The sequence below is a fragment of the Micromesistius poutassou genome (assembly GCF_964030765.1).
Source record: "Micromesistius poutassou genome assembly, contig: SUPER_1_unloc_1, whole genome shotgun sequence".
NCBI lineage: Eukaryota > Metazoa > Chordata > Actinopteri > Gadiformes > Gadidae > Micromesistius > Micromesistius poutassou.
In genome coordinates, this window is record NW_028180643.1 from 244634 (window position 1) to 265016 (window position 20383).

Genomic DNA, 20383 nt, shown 5'->3' on the forward strand with positions numbered 1-20383 from the left:
TAACACAACACAAAGGTTTCCATCAGACAGTATATTTCTATCAGACAGACAATATAATGGTTATATAGGTCCTTTAGCTAAAGCATGAATACATGGTAGGCGTGAATACATGATGTGCTGGCATATAGTGCCTAAGGAAATGCACTTTTGAAATTGAATGCAAAATGATAGGAAGCAATGTCCACATAAGTGCGCACAACTGGACTGCAAGGGTAATAAGTAACGTCCATATGAGGACTGATGGGCTGGAGAGCAGAGTGCGTTCTCAGGTGCCTCCTGGGGGCCACCACAGTGTGCGCATGCATGTGTGTTTGTCTCTACGTGTGTGTGTGTGCGTGTGTGTGTGTGTCATGGCCTAGGGTAACCAGACAATGAGGGAGGACGGAGGTGTGATAAGGTTTAACAACAATCAGGCTTATTTGATAAACCACAATGTTACATCACACAAATTATCAATTATGGCAAGCAGCGGCAGCAGACACCGCAAGCAGGTGCGCCAACCCCGTGAGCGCTGGAACCAGGCTCATATATAGGTCGACCATCAGTCCTAATTGGGAGACAGGGAAACAATCACCGGCAAGGCCTTGCGGCCGTCACTGTCTGTCTGTCTGTCTGTCTGTCTGTGTGCGCGCAGCCGCCCGTCCGCCCTTTATTTCTTTTCTACAACCGACACAGAGACACTGACCCCCACAAAAACCTAAACCCAGGGAGGAGGTCCTCCTGGGTGAAGGTGGACCTGAAGGTGTGGATGTGTGTCAGTGTGTCTGAGGACCCTCCTACACCTCGGGACACTCTGTAGAAGGACAGAGTGCCAGCAGGCCGGTCCAGATACACTCCTACTCTGGTAGAGCCAGCGGGGGGGAGACGTATGTCTGTCCGTCTACCGTTGTACATGGCAAAGTAACCATCATCATGACAATAAAGAGTCCAGGACTTGTTCTTTCCAAGCCAGCTGTCATCACCCCCTCCTCTCCTTGTGATTCCTCTGTATGTCACTCCTATATAAACACGTCCTTTCCACTCTACCTCCCAGTAACAGCGGCCAGTCAGAGCCTCTCTACACAACACCTGGCCCCAGTAGTCAAATCTCTCTGGGTGATCCGGATACGACTGGGCATTTCTAACCAGCGTCACATTTCTGTTGTCCTCAGACAGAGAGAGTTGTCTGTGGGCTGTGTTTGGGTCCAGTGTGAGTTCACAGGCATCTGACGGGAGAACAAGACATGATATTATTCATAATTCCCAAGATATTCCAGGTTATTCCCCCAAAATCCCCCCATTCGTTTCTATTGGAAAATTCAAAGAATGCTGATTCATCCTCTTCAACCACTTAAGACATCATAACTTGGTCAAAATGACCATCATTACCGTTTACCGTCGTTCAAACAATTAAACAAATCTACACATTTGTATCTTCAATAATATGTAAACAGAATTTCAATATCATTCATACTTTTTTCATAATCACAGTTTTAGTTTCATTCCGGATTCGTTTTCAGTTGGTCTCGCTCTAGCCTTCTGACTCAGCTGTTGCTCGTTGAGCAATCAGCACTCTGGAGGAGTCTGGTCATGTGGTGGAGGGTAGTGTGGTCTTTGTTAGCCTCTCTCTCTCCCTCATGGACTTCAACAATGGACTACAATAGTGGACTACAATAATGGACGTTAGCGCTGACGTTAGCGCGGATGTTAGCGTTAGCGCTGAGGTTAGCATTGACATTAGCATTAGCGCTGCAGTTAGCGTTGACGTTAGCGTTAGTGCTGCAGTTAGCATTGACGTTAGCACTGCAGTTAGTGTTGATGTTAGCGTCAGCGCTGAAGTTAGCGTTGATGTTAGCATTAGCGCTGAGGCTTGCATTGACGTAAGCATTAGCACTGATGTTACCGTTGAAGTTAGCGTTAGCACTGACATTAGCGTTAGTGCTGACGTTAGCGTTAGCACTCAACCCTCAACCGCCTGAGGACAGGTATGGGACGCTTCGGGGCAGCAATGCTGAAGTGGGGCATCACAGACAGTGCCCAATGCGAGTGTGGAGACCCAATACAAACTGTGGAACACGTCCTAACCAGCTGCCTCAAACACCGGCCCCCAAACACCGGCCCCCGAACGGCGAGCGTGGTCTAATTGACCTTGATTATAGGACGCTGGACTGGCTCGCCTCAACAGAATTGAAGGTCTAAGGACATACGACAGAAGAAGAAGCGTTAGCACTGAAGTTAGCGTTGATGTTAGCATTGACAGTAGCGTTAGCACTGATGTTAGGTTTAATGTTAGCATTAGCACTGAAATTAGCGTTAGCGCTGACGTTAATGTTGAAGTTAGCGTTAGCAATGACGTTAGCATTAACGTTAGCGTTGACGGTTTGCGTTGATGTTACGTTGACATTAGCGTTAGCACTGAAGTTAGCATTAGTGCTGAAGTTAGCATTTACGTTAGCGCTGCAGTTAGCGTTGACATTAGCATTAGTGCTGATGTTAGGTTTGACGTTAGCATTAGAACTGATGTTTGCGTTTATATTAGCGTTAGCGCTGACATTAGCATTGACATCAGTGTTGGTAATGACTTTAGTGTTAGCGCTGACGTTAGCGTTGCCGTTAGCGGTGAGACTCAAAACCCTTCACCTCATTCATACTTCATTCTACAGACTTGAATCTACCTTCAAATTGTTCAGCAGATTTCCTGGATTCATTGTAATATTCAACATTCAGCTTCAGCAGTGGAGTGGAGCATTTCAGCGCCAGCATTCACACCGCAATAACTTCAGGAATTGCATTATATATATATATATATATATATCAACAACAATGTTATGAATACATCAACAACAACAATGTTGTGAATACATCAACAACAATGTTATGAATACATCAACAACAAACTCTTCTTGTATCCAGATCTTACCAAAGACAAGCAGCTCAGCAGTGTGATTGGCCGTGCCAGCGCTGTTGCTCACCATGCAGCAGACCGTGTTCACGCCATACCTCACCCCTCTGATAAAGAGGAACCCCCTCTCCACCCAGGCCTCCGATTGGTCATCTGTGCCGTTCCTCTCCAGGGGCCTGCCATTGTGGAGCCACTCGACGGTGGGCTCCGGCGTGCCGCTGGCATTGCAGGTGAAGCGGGCCATTTGGCCCACAGGCAATCGCAGGGTAGAGGAGTGTAAATCTATGATGCTGGGGGCCTCCTCCTCCTCCGTGGGCATTGCTGAACCAGAAGAAACCAGGAGGAGCGGAGTGAACATTGTACACGTATCTAGAGATGCACCATCAAACAGTCCCTTCACTCTCTCCTAATACCTGTCCACCAGAGGGCAACCAATAAGATTCTGACCCAGTTTTCTCACCTGCCTTTTCCTACATGATTGAATAACACAGCCGTATCTACAAAGATTTCCCAGGGAGGGGAAGACACTCCCGCTTAGAGATTAACGAGTCAGGGGTGGAGCTTGCGGTGGAGAATGCAAAACCGCTAACCAGCTCCAATTGAAACTAATGAAAGCAAACACAGAAAAAGACGCTATGTAGCCGCTAGTAATGTGCATACAGAGTAAGACATGAGTAATGGGCCCACGTGACACCCCGTGCATAACCCCAGGTCTAGGCGTGTGGATCAGCTTTTTTCTTTTTTTATATATGCAGGTTTAATATATTTAATATGTGCAGGTTTAATATATTTAATATATGCAGGTTTAATATATGAGGGTTAGTTAAAATTAGCTTCTAAATTTCTTGCAATTCTTGCTATTTCTTGTATGCATCCTAATCATTTTGTCAAGTTTGGTATTACATAACCTTTAATGCCGTTATAACCTGTCCTACAAAATATTTGTAGGACAGTATTCTGATCTCTTGTCCATCATATTCAGGAAGATATGATTTAGACTCACTGAAGCGCAGGGAGATTAGGAGGATACTCAGCAGTCCGAAGATCAGAATGATAATGCTGCACGACTTTAGGGCTGTTAAAGAGTAGGACACACACACTCACACACATTAATGTACACAGAGATATATTCATACTGCATGGCTATCATTCACAGTCCAGACAGTCTCTCTACGGTCTGCAGAATCCCTCCCCGTCTTGAAGAAACACCTGAAGACCTCTACTGAGAACACCTCAGTAAGTGATGACTGGTACTGTGGCTCTTGTGTTGAGTTTAGAACACACTTAAGCACAAGTACTGGTCTCTTGCATACATGTTATTATTCCCTCATTATTGAAATATAGGCACACATACAGTAATACATACAGTAATAAAGTAATACATACAGTAATACATAGGTAATCATAGAAAGGGGGAGGGGGGGCAATATGTGGCCTGCGTGTCACCAGGGTCATTAACAACGGCTCACGCAGAAAATGTGAGGATATGTATTCTGGGATCATTTTAGATATGTTTAATAAACTTAATGTATTTTTTTTAATTCCATAAGTCCCCTTGATATCACTTCAGTTAAATGAGCAGCCTTTATATATATGCATAAAAAAATTATTGGCACACAATGCTTTCTTTTATTATTGGCAGGACATTACAAATGTTGGGGACCCCTGCAGTAAAACATACACACAAAAATACACACATACATACTTAGATACATGCAGAAACATATATACACACACAAACACACACAGTAACATACATACAAACATAAATACATACATACATAAATACATACATAAGCATACACACATTGTGGCGACCCGGTTCACAATTGTCTTATCTCACGGCAAGCACCACACCACGAATCCAGGTTAAGCCGAAGTCGGCGTTTATTCACAAAACCACTAGTGAACAAGAAATATACTATATTGACTATGGCCTCCGAGAGACTCAAGTCTGGCGGTCTTCCACAGTGCTCGTCCTTCTTGTTCCCCCTGGAATGAGTCCTTGGTCGCCTTTTAAGCTGTCCCCCAGGTCTCCTTCTCCCTCCGGCTAGGTGTACTTCATCTGGGTGATTGCGGTGAGTGAAGTCGTGCTCTCTGCCGCCGGCTAGTGGGTGGCGGCGGTATACGCCGTCCACCACTAGCCCACGGTTCCCCCTGGTGGGAAGCGGGTTGTCACACTCCTTCCCCGTTTGCTGAAGCCTCCGGTCGCTTGGGGACCAGCCCAGGCATGCATCCCGGCGTGACAGGGAATCGGCATTGGCGTGCTCCTTGCCGGGTCGGTGGTCCACCTTAAAACAGTCCTGGAGTGCCAGGAACCACCTCGTCACCCTGGCATTGGAGTCCTTAGCGCTGGCCATCCACTTCAGTGGGGCATGATCTGTGACCAGGGTGAACTCCTGACCTAGAAGATAATATCGTAGTTTATCCAGTGTCCACTTGATGGCCAGGGCCTCCTTTTCTACAGTTGAGTAGTTCCTCTCATTGGGGAGGAGCTTCCGGCTGATGTATGTTATGGGGTGTTCTTCTCCAGACCGGACCTGGGAGAGAACTCCCCCCAGCCCCACCTCCGAAGCGTCCGTGTGTACTATAAGAGGGAAGGCAAAGTCAGGGGTTATGAGTACCGGCTCCAAGCATACGGCTCCCCGGAGCGTCTCGAAGTCCTGTTCGCACCGCGAACAGGACATGGGGCAGCAGCTGGTCCCAGTTTTTCCCGTTGGTGTCCATGGTCTTCTTCAGCATCTGTTTCAATGTCTTATTAAAACGCTCCACCAGGCCGTCCGTCTGGGGGTGGTACACCGACGTCCGGAGCTGCTTGACCTGGAGGAGGCTAAGCAGTGTTCCCGGGTTTTGTCCATGCCCAGATGCGCCCCCAGGAGGTGTGTGTGTGCCATAAATAGCACCTTGCTAACGTAGGATCGTGGGACCACTAATTGTTCCGTCACCGCCCCGTCCTTTTCCACCACCCGGTATAGCAGCGCCCCCCTGGTGCTAAAGTGTGGGTGCGGAAGGCAACTCACCGAATCCCGGGTCTGTCCGTCATGGGCGAGAACATGGCTCCAGGCGTGTTTTAGGGCATCGTCCTGCAGTTGGGCGCTAGCGAACTGACCCGCCCGAGCAGTTCCTTCCCCCCCTGCCGGTAAGAAGTCAGAGAACTCGGTGAGAGGGGAACTCTCGGACCCCTCGGGTGGGTCGTTCTGCTCTGGCGCTGTCAGGGTATCTGAGGTGTCGGGGCCGAGCCCCTGCGATCCGGGCCAGGCGGACCCCCATTCCGTGTGGAGCGGAGATCCCGGTGGTGAGGGCCCGTTCCCCTCGGATCCTTGGTCCTCTGCCGTCGACTCCTCCCGGGTCGCCGGAACCCACGTGGCCCCGTACGCTGGCCGAACCATCCTCCCCCCTCGGCGAGAGGGCTCTCTCCCGGGGCCGGTTTTCCTCCTCATCCTCATCCTCATCCGCTTATCCGGGGTCGGGTCGCGGGGGCAGCAGCTCAAGCAGGGGGCCCCAGACTTCCCTTTCCCGGGCCACATTGACCAGCTCTGACGGGGGGATCCCGAGGCGTTCCCAGGCCAGTGTTGAGATATAATCTCTCCACCTAGTCCTGGGTCTTCCCCGGGGTCTCCTCCCCACTGGTCGTTCCTGGAACACCTCCCAAGGGAGGCGTCCAGTGGGCATCCTTACCAGATGCCCGAACCACCTCAACTGACTCCTTTCTAAGCAAAGGAGCAGCGGCTCTAATCCGAGTTCCTCCCGGATGACTGAACTTCTCACCCTATCCCTAAGGGAGAAACCAGCCACCCTCCTGAGAAAACTCATCTCGGCCGCTTGTATCCGCGATCTCGTCCTTTCGGTCATCACCCATCCCTCATGACCATAGGTGAGGGTAGGAACGAAGATCGACCGGTAGATCGAGAGCTTTGCCTTGCGGCTCAGCTCTCTTTTCGTCACAACAGTGCGGTAAAGCGAACGCAATACCGCCCCTGCTGCTCCGATTCTCCGGCCAATCTCACACTCCATCGTACCCTCACTCACGAACAAGACCCCGAGGTACTTAAACTCCTTCACTTGGGCTAAGGACTCATTTCCTACCCGGAGAAGGCAATCCACCGGTTTCCTGCTAAGAGTCATGGCCTCAGATTTAGTGGTGCTGATCCTCATCCCAGCCGCTTCACACTCGGCCGCCAGCCGATCCAGTGAGTGCTGAAGGTCACAGGCCGATGATGCCATCAGGACACATGCACATCATCTGCATGGGCATACTCCCAGGCCCCCTCCAGGATCCTTGCGAGAGTGAAGAGCTGATCCGTAGTTCCACGTCCAGGGCGGAAACCACATTGTTCCTCTTCAATCTGAGGTTCGACAATCGGCCAAACCCTCCTTTCCAGCACCTTAGAGTAGACTTTCCCAGGGAGGCTGAGAAGTGTGATACCCCGGTAATTGGCACACACTCTCTGGTCCCCCTTTTTGAACAGGGGAACCACCACCCCGGTTTGCCACTCCTTTGGCACTGTACCAGACTTCCACGCAATGTTGAATAGGCGTGTCAACCAAGACAGCCCCACAACACCCAGAGCTTTTAGCATTTCTGGCTGGATCTCATCAATCCCTGGGGCGTTGCCACTGCGGAGATGTTTAACTACCTCAGTGACTTCCACCAGGGAAATTGACGACGAAACACCATCAACCTCGAGCTCTGCCTCCATCATAGAGGACGTGTTAGTCGGATTCAGGAGTTCCTCAAAGTGTTCCTTCCAACGTTCGACTACCTCCTCAGTCGAGGTCAACAGAGTCCCACCCTTACTGTACACAGCTTGGATGTTTCCCCGTTTACCCCTTCTGAGGTGTCGGATGGTCTTCCGGGCCGGTTTTCCCGCTCCAGATTCCAGAGTCTATGAAAAATCGGGCAATCCCTTCCGATCAGGAGTGGTACCGGTAGGTGGGGTACAATCCCCACCCGGGCCGTGAACACCCCGTAGGGGGTCCAGACGACCACGTGGCAGGTCCCATAGGTCCGGGTGTCCCCGTGTACACAGGCAACCTCCATTGGTTCCCCCTTCTTTCCTCCCGCCAGTTCAGGACGAAGAAGGGTTACCACACTACCAGTGTCTAGAAGGGCCTGCGTGTCCTGGGTCATGACCCGTGCTGGGATTGTCGGGGTCCCCGACATCCCCTACGCCCAACAGGTGGCCAACATGCAGAGTTGGTGCGTCCCCTCGTCCGCGTAGGCCGACGGCATCGACACATCCCGGTCTCCGGGGCAGCATCGGGCCAAATGTCCGGTCTGTCCGCAGGTGTAGCACCGCCTCCCTTCGCGGCCCTCCTGGGACACGATCTGCGGCTCCGGTGGGGGTATCCGTGGCGATGTCATGGGTCCCCGCCGGTCTCGACAGGTCTCGGTAGACCGAGGGCTGGCGCTCAGCTGCTGGGCTACCTGCCAGTTCTCCAGCTGACGGACCAGATCGTCCACCGTGTTGGGGTGATGGTGGGCAGGATCCTCTGTGCGTCTGGCGGAAGCTGGCGAATGGTATTGTCTATGAGGACCCTGTCCAACGGGCTGGGTCCCTCACCCGTCGCCAGCCACCTTCTCACTAGGCGGCCATGCTGGGCGATCTGTGTCCATACTGCACCCCGGATGTCGAATCGCCAGTCGTGGAAGCATTGGGCCCTGGCCGCGAGGTTGTGCCCATAGTAGGCCAGTATAGCCTAAAGGTGAAAGCCTGAAGTGCGGGATACTGGCTGGCGGTCTCGGACGAGAGGTCCTGGCTCGCCTGTTGTGCGGGTCCGGTGAGAAAGGGAGACAGGATGTGGGCCCACTGCTCCTCCGGCCAGCTCTCCCTCCGGGCGGTCCTCTCGAACACCTCCAGGTAAGCCTCCACGTCGTCTTCAGGGCTGAGCTTGGTGAGCCGACTGGTCGGGGCGGCGGTCGGAGCGTCGCGGTCAGCGTGCTGGGTGAGACGGAGCACCGCTTCGCGGAGCAGGGCTATACTCTACGCCGTCTCCCGCTGCATAGCGGCAGCCTGTGCCTGAAGCTGCTGCTGTCGCTGGGCGACAGAGGCTGCGGTGGCGCCGTCGGGGTTCTGCATGCTGGGTGGGTGGGTACTTTACCGTGAGTTGTAGTGGTTTCGAGTTGTCCGCATTTCACACCATATGTGGCGACCCGGTGGTTTTCCCTGATTCCCCCTGGTGGGGAGTGGGAAGTCACATACATACTATACATGCAGACATAAACATACACACACACACATGAACATAGATATAAACATAAATACATACATACATAAAGACAGATACATACATGAACATAGATACAGTTCCTACACAAGCGTTTACCAGAGATGGGGACTTGAGTTAGAGACTTGGAGTCAAGTCGCAGTTAATTTGCCCACACAGTGACTTGAGACTCGCCTTGAGACTCGTCTAATAACAAGTATGCAAAAGACAGTACTTGTTCTGCTTAAGTGTGTTCCAAATCGTCCTCAAAAGATGAGTCCCAAAACTCGAGATTTGGGACTTGCGAACAATCATATTTTTGTTTATTTTTTTGGTGCATTAACCTTCAGGAAATGTCTGAAGAGGGGATTATAATTCCTGGGTGTGTGTTATCCTCACAGTCTATGGTATTATCTGTTATAGCTCCTTTCATGCTGTCACATCTTTTCTTAAAAGGCATACAGGGAAAGGCTGTTTTCAGGGAAAGGCTGGAATAAGGCCTGAAGTGAGGGAGGAGTTGATGAGGGTGGTGAGGAATGGCAGGACGTCACTCGAGACGACCTGGAGGAGTGAGGAAGGGATCGAGTCAAGGGGGCACATGGTGTTGTGGTTAGACTTAACTATTCTGTTGACATCACCAGAGGAGAGAGGGATAAAGTGGGTAAAAACAGAGGTGGGGATAGGGGGAGGGAGAATGGCGGCAGGGGTAAAAGAGGAGCTGATGTCCTTCACCTTTTGGGTAATGACGGCTAGAAAGTCATCAGCTTTGATGGAGGAAGGAAGTGGGGGGAGGAGGGAAGGGAAGATGGAAAACAGTTTCCTGTGGTTGGAGGCGGAGGAGTTTATTTTGGTCGGAAGAAGGCAAATTTGGCTGTTGACACAACGGAGGTGAAGGTAGTGAGAGAGATCATCAGGACAGTCTGATCTCTTCCATTTCCTCTCAGCTTCCTGCAATAAATCTGTCTATGCGGTCATCAGGTTGGTCTTTTAGGCTACAAACGTTTGCTAAATTTAAATCTTGAGATGTAGATAGAAATATTTGTTTTACTGGTTTATTTCTTTTAAATTCTTTAAAAAGGGCACCTACCACATCTTCTCTTCCTGGTCTCTTTCAGGTCCAAAGACGTGTCCTCAGGTCCCATAGTGAGTCCAGAGATGGTTTCCATGGTTTCTCTCTGACAGCTTCCACCACTTCTGCCCTCAAGCTTCAGCTCTGCTTCATCAGCTGGAAAAAACAATGTCGCATGTTTTAATTCTGACCAATCAGCTTGCATCTAATACCATCAGTATCAGGTAAGGTTTTGATATTTCTCTTATCAGATGCCTTCATTTTACACATTCAGGCAACCACACACACACACACACACACACACACACACAAGATTATTATTCATATCATCTAAAGATACCACATATACAATTTAAAGATACAACATATATAATGCAAACATACAACATTACACATAAAGATAAAACATAAAATGTAAATATATAACGTATATCACAAAGATAAAACATACAGAGGGAGAATACAGCAGGTAGCATAGTAGACATATCAGGGAGTGGTCAAGCTGTATACTAGAAGGTAGTGGACATGTCTAGGAGTGGTCAAGCTGTACACTAGAAGGTAGTGGACATGTCTAGGAGTGGTCAAGCTGTACACTAGAAGGTAGTGGACCTGACTAGGAGTGGTCAAGCTGTACACTAGAAGGTAGTGGACATGTCTAGCAGTGGTCAAGCTGTACACTAGAAGGTAGTGGACATGTCTAGGAGTGGTCAAGCTGTGCACTAGAAGGTAGTGGACATGTCTAGGAGTAGTCAAGCTGTACACTAGAAGGTAGTCTAGTGGACACGTGATGGTCCTTCTCTTTCACAAACTCCATCATCATTCTCAAAAGTTTGTTTATTTTTTGAAAGACACACACACACACACACACATACACAAACACACACACACACACACACACACACACACACACAAAAGCTGAATGTCAGGAGATTATCTTGCATGGACTTTGGGCTCGATGAATAAAAGCAACTCACCAATTCTATTCCACAGCAGTTAGCTGGCAACTCTGGCAAAATATCGATTAGGTTGAGAAATATCACTGGATTAGGTTTTAATTTTCGGTCAGAACCTTAATGAGGGGTGTGTTTAAAGCTCTATCACTGTAAGAACCTTAATGAGGGGTGTGTTAAAAGCTCTATCACTAAGGACCTTAATGAGGGGCGTGTTTAAAGCGCTATCACTGTAAGGACCTTAATGAGGGGCGTGTTTAAAGCTCTATCACTGTAAGGACCTTAATGAGGGGCGTGTTTAAAGCTATATCACTGTAAGGACCTTAATGAGGGGCGTGTTTAAAGCTCTATCACTGTAAGGACCTTAATGAGGGGCGTGTTTAAAGCTCTATCACTGTAAGGACCTTAATGAGGGGCGTTTTTCAAGCTCTATCACTGTAAGGACCTTAATGAGGGGCGTGTTTAAAGCTCTATCACTGTAAGAGCCTTAATGAGGGGAACACGCCTCTCATTAAGGTCCTTACAGAGATAGAGCTTTAAACACGCCCCTCATTAAGGTCCTTATAGTGATAGAGCTTTAAACATGCCCCTCGTTCTGACCGGATATCAAAACCTCATCCAGTGATACTTCTCACCCTAGCCAATATTTACAAAACTAAAAGGTCTTATTTAAACTCAGACTGAAAAGGGACAAAGAAACGACTCTATCAACTAATCAAGCCTATACTCAAACCTCAATATAACTTTATACAGTCCAGGGTCTGACAGACATTTGTCCTTCTCCCTTCATCCAACATGGCAACTCTATCTGCCAGCTAACAGCTGTGAAATGGAAGAACAAATAAATGCTGTACTAACTACTAATAAATTAAGCACAATTTTCTCATTGTTATTGTCTGTTTAGTTTTAGGTGTTGATCTTTGTCTCCAAAAAGGGAGAAGTAACTCCACGTTGTGTGGAATTCTCATTTCCTGAAAAAACATCCCTCCCTAACCACGGATGTTTCATAACAGCCTGGGGCTCCCAGCTTTAGAAACAAGCACTTCCTCAATCAGCGGTCTGGTCTGTACTTGTGTTCTTGTGGACTTGGGAAACATCCAACATACTAGGGCTAACATGAAATCTGTTACATACGCCCCCCCCCCTCCAACTAGAAATGTCCCTGTTTCTTATCAGCGCTGTTAACAGAACTAAGGCTCATGAAGTTGAATGTGTGTTATTTAACACACACACACACACACACACACACACACACACACACACACACACACACACACACACACACACACACACACACACACACACACACACACAGTTTTGGGAAGTCTAATAATATTCCCCAAACACAGTGGAGCTGAGCAGCGAACATAAAAGGGAAACACACCCTGTCATTCTAGTCCAGGGTCCGGAGAGAGACAGTGGACCATTAGTGACTGTCTGTTCTGCTAACGTCATCATAGACAGCTGCTCAGGGTTACATATATAAAGACTACACAGATATGTCATGTTGTTTTACTTACTGATTCATTCTAACACACATTATGAACACACAAACCAGTTCATAAAATGATAGCACATTGATTTGGATTCATATAATACATTTATCTTTACACATGTTATTGATTGGTCCATATCAGTCTACTTTATGGAGCAAAGGTCCATGCTACACGCCACCTAGGTGGTCTGGGATACATTTACTGAATTTTAACGGTATAAGCATTATCTTAACTACATGACTGAAATCAGTACGGGAAAAAAGCAGAGTCAACGAAGGACCACATTCTGAGGGAAACCCATGTGTCCCTCATTACACCTCCTGATAGCCCTCTGAAAGGAGGTCCTCGCCTCATGTTTAGATTAGAGCTAAAACAAAGTCAGTTGGAGACCTCACCCAAATGTACAGTCACTCTGAGACCCCACCCAAACACAGTCAGTTAGAGACCCCCCCCCCCCCCCCCCCCACATTGTTAGCAGAAGAAATTCCCAGAAAACAAGTTCAAACATAGTCACATAATCTTTTCTATTCTCTGTGCTCACCTTCTAATGTTTCTCCCAGACCTCTCGGTTTAAAAGGTGTTGCTCTCTGTCTCCAGAGAGAGAGAAGTGACTCCACGCCGTGTGACTTTGGTTTGGGCTTTAAACTTGGCTTTCATTTCCTGAAAAATACTTCCTGTTCTCCCCTAACCACACACACACACACACTGATGGGCAAAACAGCCCAATGAGCACACCACATGATATGTACGTTATGAACACACCACATGATACGTACATTACGAATATAGTTAACCCGTGTTCTAAACTAACACACACATAACCAGCTATTCTTCAGGTCAAGGCCTGAGCCAGAAGCCGGATGTCCCAACATGGAGAGATGCTAGAGACTCAGACAATGCCCCACACATTCGCAAGAACAGGTGTGTAGTACGCCTTTCAACTTTTATGTCATGACCCATAAGATCCAGTCAACCCAGAAGACGGTTCCCACCGTTGGACCACAGTCATTAACACATAGTCTAACCGCAGCCCAGGGCGCCTCCCGCCTTTCCCAAGGTTAGGGAGCTGAATGGGGAGCTGGATCCAGGTAACCCCCACGCCAGCCCTGATAACATCCAAAAACACACACACCAACCCAAACGCACACACACCTCGTTAGGAGGAAAACACAGCATAAGACTGTACCACACAGATTATCACACACTCTTCTGAAGCAGAACTTCCACGGAGGTGAAGCTCCAGACGACCTCAGCGCTGTTAGGGACTTAGAAATATTCGATCTCTCACGCTTTATGAACCTGTACCACTTTTACCACTTTACTTAATAAATCCGAGGCCCTCGTGCTGACAGACTTTATTACCTCTCCGTCTCATTTTCTCTGGTCAAGTAACTAGACAGACTGATTTTCCCAACAAATTGGTGACCCCGACGTGATTTTTTCCGAATTGAACCGCAACTGGGAAAACCACAGAGGACGGAGAGGGGCACGCCCCGGGACCCCGGAGCGCCGGACTGATTCCTGCAGTCTCATCTCGGGCCCAAACAAAAGGTAGGCAGAACCTGTTGATAAAACCCGAACTCTGCATAGTTATATAGGAATCACATTAGGAGATGAGGCTGTAAGAACGGTCTGCTACGGGGTATCCCGCGGGGACGAATCCCACTGCAACGTAGTGTTAACCCGTAAAAACCCGATTGACCCTAAACGCGTGGCCTATCGAATATCGGCTCGCCGCACGGTGAGACCATCACGGCCTGTAACTAGTCGGACCTAGGTGTTACGAAGCCACCGACGGCCAAGGTAATGAAGAGAAATGGAATGAACTGGGCTATGAGAGAGACCCAGAGGAATCACGGCCTGTAACCAGTCGGATCCAGGTGATACAAAGCCACCGACGGCCAAGTTGAATAGGGCTCGACCTATTGACCCATTACATTCAGGATGAAGTCCATCTCCTGAGTCGACAGCTGCGGGAAAAGCAAGAAGGCGGAGACCAGCGTAACTCTGGAGGTGAGACCCGCGGGACGGACACAGATGCACGACAGAGGGACCTGATCGAATGGCTCGACGCGAGCCGATCAGGGAACTGAAGAAGTCCCACCCCGACTACGGCCGCCACCAGCACCCCCAGGGGACCCCAAACCCCGGGTCCCCCTGCACATGGACAAAGGGCCACCACCAGCTCCCAGGAGCGCCACGACCAGGACGGGACTCCGGAACCAATGTGTCCACTGATGGAGACGTCCCCTGGACCCACCGCGACCTCAGGGGACTAGTGGACGACCTCCCCCCTATCAAGGAAGGGGCGGGCAAGTGGATCAGAACCCTCGAAGAGCTGACCTCGGCCGATCGGCTCACCATGGGGGATGCCCGAGCAGTCCTCATGAGAGGGGAAGGACCCCGAGCAGTCCAAGACGTGGAAAACGTGGCCAAAACCACCAGAGAGCCCGACGACTCCCCCTTCGACCCCTACCGTCCCGCATGGTGGAACGCTCTGAGGGGCCTCTATCCCCCCAGAACTCTGTGGCATGCATGACCGGCCTGAAAAGAAAACCCGGAGAATCGGCGGGCGAATACCTCACCCGAGCCACTGAAAGATGGAAAGACGGATTCGGAACTCGGCCGGGAGCCAGCACTGCCACGGAAGCCATGTTCCGAGTCGCGGTTGAAGCGGGTCTCAGCGCCAAGACCCGCGAGGGCCTCAAGACAGTGATCGGGCTCGGAAGAATGAACGCCATGGACTGGGAGGAGGCTGTCACACACCACGTGAATCTGCAGCAAGACTGGGAGGACGAAGACGCCAAGGAAGATCATGACCTGAGGAAACGGCTCCTGTGAATGGATGTGAAAAAAGCGACCCAGGAGCATAACTGCGACAAGAAAGAATCCAACAAAGACCAAGCCTCCAAGATCATGCCCCTCGAAGTGGCACCGCCACCAGCATCCAACCCCTCGGTTCAGCCAAGCGGCCCGCCCCCAACCCAGGGACAGGCTCCCCCCACCCAAACCTGGGGGCAACCTCCCCCGCAGACCCCACAGTACCCACACCCAAACCCGCCACCACCAATGGGCCACGGAGGGTACCAGAACCAGCAGCCCAGACAGTACGCCCCCGGCCCTTCCCAGGGTCGGGGCGGATACAGAGGAAGAGGAAGAGGCCACCCAAACCGGTACTATCCCTGCCATTCCTGCGGGCTCCTGGGACACTGGGCATACGAATGCCCCCAGAATAACCCGGGAATGCAACAACACCAACAAAACCAACAGAACCAAAATGGACCCCACCCCGACCAACCAACTGGAAACCCTGGAAATGGACCGGCACAGACACCCAACCCCGGTTCCCCGATGTACCCCGTCTGGAATGACCCGGGCTACGACGCCCAATGCTGACAAGCCCCGAGCACCCCAGGTGGTAATCCTGGGATCGGGAGCCCCGATGGTGGAAGGACTTGTAAACCAGACCCCGGTTAGCTTTATGGTCGACACCGGAGCCACAGTATCCACCATTGGGGACCTGAACCACCAAGTCCCACCCCTCTCCACTCGAACCCTGACAACCATGGGGTTCTCAGGAATTGAAAAAGTCAGCCCCTTCACCACCCCCTTGCCGCTCACCATACTGGGCCAAACATTCCACCATTCCCTTCTGTATGCCCCCAAGTGCCCCACCAACCTCCTAGGTAGAGACGTCCTGAGCAAAATCAGCTGTCACATCAGCTGCTCCCCGGAAGGCACTTCAATAACAGCAGACACCGACCAGCCCCTTCAGATGATGATGATGATGTATGAACCCCCGCCCCTGAGTCCACCCGGATCTCCTTTCCCCGCACGGCTTCCTGGGGAGTGGCGGAACGGGTGGAGTGCGGCCGCACGCCCAACCCGGTAGTTACCAACACCCCTGCTCCCCCGAAGGAAGAAGACCCCGACGTAAAGACCATGTTGGACGACCTACCTCAGAAACTCTGGGCCACAGGAGCCTACGACATGGGGTTTACTCCCCAGCACAACATCCGCGTACCCCTCAAACCCGACCAGCCCCCTGGTTCACCAACCCCAGTACAAGGTCAGACCCGAAGCAGAGGTGGGGATCACAGCCACCATAGAGGGCCTCAAAAACGCAGGAGTGCTCCGGCCCTCTCAGTCCCTTTGGAACACCCCAATTCTCCCAGTCAAGAAGGCAGATGGACTCACGTGGAGGATGGCCCATGACCTCCGCCTAGTGAACGACGCAACGGAAGGACCCCCCGAAAGGGTGCCAAACCCACAAGTAGCGCTCCACGGGGTTACCCCCGATCACCTCTGGTTCTCTGCAGTAGACCTGGCCAACGCCTTCTTCTGCATCCCCCTGGACGAAGGCTCACAAGACATCTTCTCTTTCACTTGGAGGGGAGAAAAACTCACCTACACCCGTATGCCACAGGGGTACCGATCAACCCCCACCATATTCAACGACTGCGTGCGGAAGGATCTCAAAGACACCGTACTACCTGAGGGGGTGGTAATGATCCAGTATGTAGACGACATCTTACTCGCCGCCCCCACCAGACTGACATGCATAGACGCAACCAAGACCTTGCTCGAGACCCTGGGGAAAGCAGGGTATAAGGTCAAGCGATCTAAACTCCAGGCTGTCCGGCCCATGGTCAAATTCCTGGGGAGGATGGTCGGTGGAGACGTCAGAGACATGACCCAGGACACCCGAGAAACCATCTTGCATTACCCAAGACCCACCACGGTCCAGCAAATGTTAGCTTTTCTGGGACTGTGCAACTACAGCCGCCAGTACCTCCCAGACTTCACTGAGCGAACGACAGACCTCCGCCGGTTGGTCACCACAGCCGGCACCCGACACCTTCAAGCCCTGCTGGAATGGGACTCAGCGGCAGACACCGTCTTCCAACAACTGAAGCAAGCCCTCCACTCGGCCGCAGCCCTCCAAGCCCCAGACTATACGATCCCCTTCCACCTGGACGTCACACAGAGGAACGGAAATGTGGCGGCCACACTCTGGCAGGCAAAGGCCGGCACCCGGAAAATCCTCCTCTACCACAGCTCGGCCCTGCCCACCCCGGGCCTTGGACTCCCTCGCTGCGCCAGACACCTCATGGCCATCGCTATCGCCCTACGAAAGACACAGTCCCTCACTATGCACAACCCCACAGTGGTGCACACCACACACGGAGTCAAAGCTGCAGTGGAAAGCTCACTCTTCACGCTGTCAACCGCCGTTACCCAAGTCCGACTGACCGAGGCCCTGATGGATCCCTCGGTGAGTTACTCAACGGAAGGAGTAAACATGACCGGGGAGTATCCCGCAAACACAGACGGGACCCCCCACAACTGCGCGCCTCACATCCTGTCGGAACTCCGAGCGCGCCCAGACCTCCAAGGCTCGCCCCTAACAGCCCCCAAGACAGTATGGTACACCGATGGCTGCTGCTACAAGGACGCCCTGGGGACCAACATCGCCTCCTGGGCGGTGGTGGAACAAGGCCCAACAGGACTCTGTCACACCAGACACTCGGGAATACTCCCTGAGTTTCCCTCGGCCTAAAGAGCTGAACTCACGGCCGCGGTCGTCGCCCTCGAAGCCGCAAGTGGCCTACGCCTCGACCTCTACACCGACAGCAATTACGTATACGAACTCTGCCATATGAACGCAACCCAGGCTGAAAGACGGGGCATGCTGACCTCCACGGGTGCGCCCCTGAAGCACCGAGACCTCGTCATCCGCCTGCTACTCGCCATCCAGCTGCCGGAATCTGTGGCCATCATCAAGTGCCAGGGACACACCAAAGGAGAATCTCTAGTCACTTGGGGTAACAACGCCGCCGATGCGGCCGCAAAGGAGGCAGGAGGCTACACACCGCCGCTTATCCTCTACCTGTTTGACCCCATCCACGGAAAGCCATGGAAGGGGTCTCAGCGTGACTACCTGGTATCCCTCGGCGAGATGCAACACCATGCCCTAACACCCTATGAAAAGAGCACCTGGATCGACCGAGGATGCACCCAGGACGCGTCCGAGGTCTACCGCTACTCAAACGGCAAACCGGCACTCAGCACCCGAGCTCTCTCTCTCATGGCTCGATCCCACCACTCCCGCACCCACCAGGCCGCCACCGCGACAATGGAGACAATCCAGCAAGACTGGTGGCACCCTGAGATGAAAACCTACATCCAGGAAGTGATCAGAGACTGTCATGCCTGTCAGATACACAACCCATGCCCGACCTACAAACCTCCTAAAGGAATCTTCCCCGTCCCCCAACTGCCCTTCCAAGAACTCTACATGGACTACACCGACATGGGGGCGGACCACCGTGTCAAGGGGAAGCGCTACCTCCTGGTGATCATCGATCGGTTTACCAAATGGGTAGAAGCTTTCCCCACCCGCCGTGAAGACAGCGCGTCAGTGGTCAAAATCTTACTGGACGAGATCATTCCCCTCTGGGGCTACCCCAAGTTAATCTGCTCAGATAATGGGTCACACTTCTCCAACGAAAAACTGCAGGAGGTAGAAGCCGCTCTAGGGATAGCACACCGGTTTGGCTCCGTCTACCATCCCCAGAGCCAGGGGCTGGTGGAAAGGGCAAACCGGGCCCTCAAGGGCGTGATCACTAAAACAGTTAATCCTGGGGACACGGGTCCCCAGCAGCTACAACTACTGAAAGAGGAGCTAGCGGGCTACGCCACTACGAAGAAGATGAACTGGATAGAAGCCCTCCCATTGGCGCTGTTCAGCGTGCGCTCCCACCCTAGCTCACGATCTGGACTAAGCCCCTTCGAATTAGTGACAGGGATGTGCAGGCCCTAACTCTGGCTTCCCGAGCTCTGTACTCACAGGTCACCTCCCCGCCGCCCCCCACAGAGTCCACACCCGTGCTCGTCAACCCCGGAGATTGGGTCTGGGTCTGGGTCAAGGTCCACAAGAGACAGTCCCTTCAGCCAAGGTGGGACGGCCCCTATAAGGTACTTTTGGCTACACCCTTTTCTGTCTCCCTTGCAGGAAAGAACGGCGCCCGCTGGCACCATCTGACCACCGTCCGCAAGGCCGACAACCCCAACGACCGCTCCCTTGCCGCCACTCAGCGCGACCTCGTCCAGCAGCACCATGAGGCTACCGACGACGGCGCTCCAGGCCCGAGCCAATAGACATTGCATCATCGGCATGGTGGGGCTAACCTGGGCTCTGCTGGGTTTCCTGATCCTGTGGGGGATTGAGGTCCATCGGATCTCCCCGGCAAGGGCCTTCACCACCGAACCCCCGTCTGCAGTGCTGCAACTCTCCCCGGAACCCCCGACCCAGGGTCCACAACACCGCAAGAGAGAGACCTCCCAGCGGGCCATCAAGTCCCCTGATGACCCCTGCCTCACCAGGTACGGTGGGTTATCTCTAACCTATACTTACGGTTCCAGCTCTGCCTATGCCTTCCTCCTATGCGACATCATCCCGTGCGTTGGCGGGCCCGCAGCCTGGGAAGGGTACGACGTCTACATCTGCGATGCCCCGAAGGGCTCCTTCACGGGGGTCCAAGGCAATGGGGTAATGGTATCCGCCGAAAACCGAGGTTGGTGTCGAGGACGGGGCAATGTACTATGGATGACAGGGGGGTACCGGAATCACTATGTCACTAACCGCTCTCAGACTCTCCACAGGCCTGACGCAACGGCCGCGCTACAAGCTAATGGCTTCCTTTCGGGAGGCAACGGCGGGGTCTCCCTCACCCTCAGGAACGTTACCAGCAACCCCTACCAAGGATGGGGCAGCCCC

The 20383-nt window shown here is 52.0% G+C and overlaps 2 protein-coding genes across 2 annotated transcripts in view; both read right to left on the reverse strand.

Annotated features, from left to right (window-relative positions):
* Nucleotides 1–645: 645 nt before the first annotated feature.
* Nucleotides 646–20383, reverse strand: part of LOC311338027 (tripartite motif-containing protein 16-like) — a 102012-nt gene continuing 82274 nt past the window's right edge. The window contains exon 5 of the mRNA XM_084488946.1: nucleotides 646–1205. Within this exon, the coding sequence (XP_084345072.1) occupies nucleotides 661–1205 (545 nt within the window). The 3' untranslated portion in view covers nucleotides 646–660. The remainder of the gene's footprint in view (nucleotides 1206–20383) is intronic.
* LOC311338029 (fibroblast growth factor receptor 1-like) lies at nucleotides 1947–13180 on the reverse strand (the record flags this gene model as incomplete). Its single annotated transcript, XM_084488948.1, has 5 exons — nucleotides 13145–13180; nucleotides 10176–10313; nucleotides 3885–3956; nucleotides 2900–3202; nucleotides 1947–1990 (listed from the first exon to the last, which is right to left on the reverse strand). Exons 2-5 carry the CDS (start codon nucleotides 10252–10254, stop codon nucleotides 1947–1949), a joined length of 498 nt encoding a protein of 165 aa, XP_084345074.1. The 5' UTR covers nucleotides 10255–10313; nucleotides 13145–13180.